This window comes from Setaria italica, chromosome IX, assembly GCF_000263155.2.
Source record: "Setaria italica strain Yugu1 chromosome IX, Setaria_italica_v2.0, whole genome shotgun sequence".
NCBI classification, from domain to species: domain Eukaryota; kingdom Viridiplantae; phylum Streptophyta; class Magnoliopsida; order Poales; family Poaceae; genus Setaria; species Setaria italica.
Window position 1 is genome coordinate 56,406,193 of NC_028458.1, and position 6,413 is coordinate 56,412,605.

At 47.2% G+C, this 6,413-nt stretch overlaps 1 protein-coding gene across 2 annotated transcripts; it reads right to left on the reverse strand.

Annotated features, from left to right (window-relative positions):
* Window positions 1-1,695: 1,695 nt before the first annotated feature.
* Window positions 1,696-5,928, reverse strand: LOC101771093. Of its 2 annotated transcripts, none has more exons than XM_004985675.4 (6): window positions 5,776-5,928; window positions 5,194-5,324; window positions 5,003-5,058; window positions 3,163-4,914; window positions 2,918-3,068; window positions 1,696-2,747 (listed from the first exon to the last, which is right to left on the reverse strand). In XM_004985675.4, exons 2-6 carry the CDS (start codon window positions 5,249-5,251, stop codon window positions 2,092-2,094), a joined length of 2,673 nt encoding a protein of 890 aa, XP_004985732.2. In that variant the 5' UTR covers window positions 5,252-5,324; window positions 5,776-5,928; the 3' UTR covers window positions 1,696-2,091. The 2 variants fall into 2 exon arrangements, with proteins under 2 accessions (XP_004985732.2, XP_004985731.1); XM_004985674.4 differs by having other exon boundaries at window positions 3,163-4,896; window positions 5,776-5,927.
* Window positions 5,929-6,413: the final 485 nt, after the last annotated feature.

Genomic DNA, 6,413 nt, shown 5'->3' on the forward strand with positions numbered 1-6,413 from the left:
TCGACCTGACAAGGTTTCTTTCCTCCAGTGATCCTGTCCAGGAAGCTGACGGTGCCGTGCTGCTCATTCAGACAAAAAAAAAAACTCTTCACTCGGTTTCACAGATCAGATCTTCACAGCAGTTCGATGGTGTCGTGGAGAGAGCAGCCACAGCCAGACCGCCTACGGCCTACCCACCTGAGGACATTGCCACAACTGTGCAGAGAGGCACGTCCTGACGAACGCCCAGCACTGGACAGACAGGACGTGGAATCTTCACCGTCGTGCCAACGAAGGACGAGACAAAGCGGAATGAGCCGTTGTAATCAGGAGAGCAGCAGCAGCCCCAGAGAGCGACCTGGAAGGAAGACGACGATGTTTAATGTTTAGGAAATGTTTATCATCGAAAGATACAGTCCAGCAGCTCACTCTGATCTGATTCCTCATTTTCTGGATGGATAACGCTGAGGCAGCAGCAAACGCAAGTTCAGGGCTAACTTGCGAGACGCATGAAGCCAAACATTGGCAACCGCAGGTTCTTTCTTCAGATAAAAAGCTCGCAGTACTCTCACCCCTGGACATTAACTGAAACCAAGATTGATGAGGCAGTAATTCACTTGGAGTAACACAGTAAGAACTCAAGAGCAAAGCACCTGCCGTTGGCGTAATTTTCTGTTGCTGGATGCTTCCAAGAAACATGCATTTAGTGATTCATAAATTGCTTCACGCGAGTGGCATGGGCCGAACGGAAGTCGGAACCACAACCCCCCATCCACAATTCTGTACTTGCAGCTACAGCAAGCTTTTAAACAGAGTACAGTAGCTCGTTATTTGCTAGTCATATCTGCAGTGCAACTGCCCATAACCTGACTAGAGAGTATACTTAATCCAGTTAATTACTGCACAGTAAAACTATATGACAAGCTGGCGCCGTAGTTAAAGAAAGAAGTTTGCCAGGACAGACGAAAACAACTGCTGCTATTGCCTGTCTTATCGAAACCAACATTTCAGGTAAGCATCCAAACGAGCAGGTGAAAGTTAAGCTAACCGGAAGCCAGTTAACCGGTGCAATTATTCAGCCTGGAAGGGACAGAGAACTTGTCCAGGGCATACATAATTAAGCTGTCATATAACACGGCATGGTTAGTTGCAGCAACCAAAAGATTCAGAAAGTTGACCAGTAGCACCGCGTGTACAGCAGAGAACTGGAACTCTGGAAGTCCTGCATTTTTCATGGACCGCCACCGGCCCACCGCGTCCGCGAGGCCCAGCGACCAGCGCTCGACAGATCACATCGCGGGACCACACCCACAGCAAGCAATGGCGCCGAGCTGGCACGCGAGTGACAGCACTTGGAAGAAGGCAAAACAAAACAGATGCTACTCAAACAAAGCACTAGCCTAAAGATGCTACTAGTAGTACTACAGATCAAGGCAAAAAAAAAAAAGCAGCTTAAAAGCACATCTGGGAGGGTAGCCATTGGATCCATAAAACAATGCAGGGATTCCCCCCACACCAGTAAAAAGGCTGTTATTCCCCAGAATGTCAATGGATTTTGCTGCCTGCATGCCCTTTATTAAATTCACCCCCTCAAGAACTTGCAGATTGTAACCTTGCTGCAAGTTGGATTAACAAACTGATCAAAGGCAGAAGAGGACAGCAGGATCAGTAAAGAAATGCACTGAAAGGTGGTGCATTGGTTGGACTGCTGTAGGCTTTCAAGGAAGGAGGCACATGGCCTCTAATCATGCTTGCTTGGAAGTGATAGACAAAGGTAATTATCCTCTAGGAGCCTGCAATTAGCACTAAGGCTGCACAGCACAGCGCTTGAGGCCTCCAGCTTTACATACATCTATTTTTTGACACCACATAGCAGAGAACAGAACATGTGGCGTAAAGAATTTGAAATGCAGCAGCTGTATTCATAAAGTTATTGCTGTGAATGGATCGATGGTGATGAGGAACATTTGAGCGGCATACAAAACAGTTATGAGGGCAATATACACACAAGAACAGCTCTGGGTAGTGCAGATCAGCCTCAGGGGACGGTCTCCACCAGATTGGAAATAAAAGCAACAGGTGGACGCCACAAGCAGGGAAAATAAAGCAGCTTCAATGGCACTCAGCATCAGCAAGCTCTGAAAATGCCTCCCCAACCAACTCGCTCAGGACATCCCCGCATATCTCCTTGCTGATTTCATCCACCTCGGACCGCAGCATTTCAGACCACCCTTTGCCATGAATCTCCTTATCGACAACCCAATCCGCTGCAAGGCCTGCATTGTCTCCCAAACCGGCAATATCGTTCTCATCATCGAAGAGCCAACTTTTCACTAACCTCCATGCTTCATCGGTTACTAGCACATCACATGTAGCAACTCTCGGTGCATTGGAATACCGTGCAGTACAAGGGTATGCACCCCAAAGTTTACGTTGGCCAATGTCTAGTAGAGCAGCATTGACAGAATCGATGAGGAGCCTCTGGTTTGACCGTCTCTCTCTGCACTTGGCATCTTCCACTTTGCGCTCCAGCAGTTGGTCAAGCACAACTGGGTCCAAAGGGCAGTCAAGTGAATGCCACCGGACAAAGATGTCTTGGGCCTTCTCATTACAGAAGCCAACAGACGTTAGAATCTTCTCAACAAACTCATACTGTTCTTGCTCATGGCTATCACCTTTGGTACAGCACAATGAAGCCTCTTGAGAAGCATCATCCCATGATAAGGTCCTTGCAATTGATCCAATTGGAAGCGACCTAGATAGAGGTTCTGCAAGCAAGATAATTGCACTTATTGACCTAGCCAACAATAATTAAGCACATTATTGATACTACAGCCATAACTTCATGCCCAAAATAAAACAGCTCATGGACACGCCAATAGAGTTAATCATGGCGTTCAACAGTTAGCATGCTAGAAAAGCTGCAATGATGCTTTACCTTGCTTAACAGTAATTGCTCTCTCTGATGAAATGGGAGATTTCTCATTGACATCATCAAATTGTGCATCAAGAACTGATGTAGGGCTTGGCTGATCGAAGTGGGAATTGCGGATCTCAAATGGCAGTGCTTTCTCAAGGGAAACTGGAGACTGCAAAGTGAAAATACAAGCATCCAAGTTAAACCAATATTAATCACACTCCAGATTGAAGAAAGCTAAACTTATTGTGGGTAAGGAAATGTACCTTAGAAGTAGAGGGTGCTTCAAGTTCATCAAGCGGAACTACAGTTGGTCCATTCTCGAACCGCTCTTCCAAATAGCCGAAAGCAACACCGTTTTGTAAGTTAGTACAAACATGTTCTGGAACATCTGATTTATCAATTACAACAGTACTGGCTGACGGAACTTGACTATTCGGGGTTCCCAAGGGAGATGGGTTAACCTTCTCTTTTTCTGTTTTCTTACGTTTTGAGAAGAAACTTGAGATCTTTCCCTTCAGAGATGACTTCCCATTCTTAGGTTTGACATCCTTCGACGCTGTAGATTCTTTGTGTTGAGCCTCTGAACATCCACCATCTAACCTTAGGCTGTCAAAAGCTGATGAAGAGACCGGAACAGATCTTGACCTTGAGATCTTCCTGAGAGAGCTTTCTCCCTCACCATCACCAACAGCACAATTAGATGATACACCAACTGTTGGCTCATTGCTGCACAATTGGCTAGTAGCATCCGGAGATGCTTGATCAGCAACCTCTTCTTTCTTCATATCAGGCATGGCAAGCATTTCACCAAGTGTGCTCAAACTTCTTCGCACTAGCACCTTTCCCTGGGTTATCTCACTGGACGGAACAATTGCCCATCTGTCAGAAGTATATTTCTTAGCCTCCTTAGTCACATGTGACTCGGGAGAACAAGAAGCATGGCTCAAAGATGAGCCAAAGTAAGGATTGCTAAACCGGTAGATGTACTCCCAAGAATGACGTGATGTTGGAGTTCCAATATCCGAGTCACTTAAGCTAGCGCCCTCTTCTTCAGCATATTGATCATATGGTCTATATGCGCTCATAGGATTTGATTCATTGTGGCGTCGACACATCCCATGCACTGACCAATCTATCTCATCACTCAAACGCCTTGATATAGCAGGTGCTTCAGAATCATCCAGATCAGCATGATAATTTTGGTCAAATTGCTCCATGGAAGCAATTGCTGAGGTTGGTTTCAAGACCACTATCCGGGTGTGTTTCGGAAGCCTTTCGACTTTCACATGAGCAGCATCAGACTTGTGACTATTGCTTCTTTCTACCCTGTTTCCATCAACTGCATGGTTTTTCTGCCTTTTAATTGCTTTGTCATCCCTTGTGTCCACTGATTTCGAGGGCTTCAACACGGTAATGCGCTTTCTTTGAGGTGATGTTGGTGCAGAATGAAGTTCTCCAGATTGCTTTGCAAAGAGCGAGTTAGGTTCTTCGAGAAATTTGAGAAACAAATCTTTGTTTGAATTCAGAACTTCAAGAGCATCATGGAACTCTTTCGACTGGAGGAGATTATCATGTGATGCTAGCTGCTTTGCTTCAACAAACTTCTGGCGGACAAGATCCATCCTTCTCTTGTCGTGATCTTCATTGGGCCTCCTTGGAGATTCATTGCTCAGACATTCACCTCTTGGTGGCTGGTATCCAACTTCATATACATCCTTATACTCCACATCTTCCATGGAACTTGCACGCTTCTCAAATGACATTTGGTTGTTAACTCTTGCCAATGTAGCAGATAAATGGCCATCCGGGAAAGTCCTCCTGTTTGAAGGCAGAGGCTTAGGAAGATCCGCATTATCGTCAAGCCCCATCAGCCTTGCTACAACATTAGTAGTCTTCTGATTTGCGTCCCCCTCCTTTGCCATTTCCTGAGCTATCAGCATTTTCATTGGCGTGCCACCTGACCTATCCGACGAGCTCCTCCTTGTGCAGCCAGTCACCTGCCGGCATGGATCATGCTGTGATCAGCAAGTAGTAAACATTTCACAGAGAGCGCTGACAGGTACAGGGTCGACAAAAATCAGTAGCAGTAAAAATTGCACTTACTGTCTTTGATCCAGCGTACTCCTTCCGTTCTGATTGAGTTCCTCTCACCGGAGAGCCTGCCAGGAGAAGATAAGATCCATAATTAGGACATCTATATCCCACTAACTGAAGAATTATCACGGAGCTAATCATATGGGCAACTGCTGGAAGCAAAATCATTGTCACTTAGTTCGGCAGTTGCATAATAATACCATCTCTTGAGGCGACCTTGGCGCTGGCTCCAACGCTCAAATCAAAGAGGTTGATCATTCTTTATTCCTTCAGTCCACCACCCCGGAAGCAGCTGCGAAGAAAATTGCCTCCGCTAAATCATGGCAAATGCCTGAGATAAAAAAAAGCGCAAACAAGTTAACACTTCAACCAAAGAACCGAGCGGCTGGAAAATGGAAGGGGGAATTGAAATGACCATCAAAGCATAGAGGGTGGGATTGAACACAGACGAGCTGAGCAGACTGAACGCAGAAGAGAGAATTTGAAAGGCATCGACGCCCGTGAAGCGGCCGGAGCAATAGCGAAAAAGAGGCGGCAATTTTACCGCAAAAAAGTGTCCAAACGCGTGCCAAGCCGGCAAGATCCCATCCCCTCTCGGGCCAATTGGCCACAATTCCGCCCGGAGGAGCCCCAAGTCACAATCCCAGGGCGGAAGCAACACAGCTCAGCGAGCAACGCGCAACGAAACCGGATCAAAACGTCCCCCCGGACGGGCGAACGGGAAGAAGCCAGGAAAAAAAAAACAACAACAATAAAGAGGCGAAGAGAGGCACGGGGCGCACCAGTTCGAGAATGCGGGGGCGGCGAGGAACGACAACGGCGACGGCGGCGGCGCCCGGTCGCCGGCAGCCGCGGGGGCCCCCCACCGGCGCTGTAGCGGGAGGTGGGGTGGGGAGAGCGAGACGTGGGGTGGGTGGGGTGCGCGCGTGCGTGGGTTCTTGAGCTTTTGTATTGTAGTGGGAGGGGGTGCGAGGAGGAGGGGGGCCTGATTGCCTGATTAACGGTGCGGAGGAGGGTTAAAATAAAAAAATTAATTAATTAATTAATTAATTACCGTTCATCAGTGATGGTGTGCGGTTGTGCAGGTGGCTGTTAGATGGTAGTAACGCAGAATTTCCAAGCGTAGAAGAAGTGTGCGGTGTATTAAACGACGTCGCTGTAGCTTAGCGGGACAGCCCAAGCAACGTGTGGATTTGGAACACGTGTGACGGCGACTGCTGTGGGAGGCAGCTAATCTGATCCACACCGTCAAAATGCAGTTGGAAAGTGAAACCATAACGAACTAAAATTCCATGTGCCACAAAAAAGAGAGAGGAAAACACAGCTGAATTTCGTGTGAAGTCAATGAAAATTATCCAAATACTACAACGAAAGGAGTATGTTGTATCCGGCACGATCCAGATGGGGTATCTGCCGCGAG

Coding starts and splice junctions, on each gene's coding strand:
- LOC101771093 (XM_004985675.4), bottom strand. CDS start 5,251: ATGATCAACCTCTTTGATTTGAGCGTTGGAGCCAGCGCCAAGGTCGCC. Junction 4,915..5,002: donor AGTACGCTGGATCAAAGACA/GTAAGTGCAATT, acceptor TGCTGATCACAG/CATGATCCATGCCGGCAGGT. Junction 2,748..2,917: donor AGCAATTACTGTTAAGCAAG/GTAAAGCATCAT, acceptor TCTTGCTTGCAG/AACCTCTATCTAGGTCGCTT.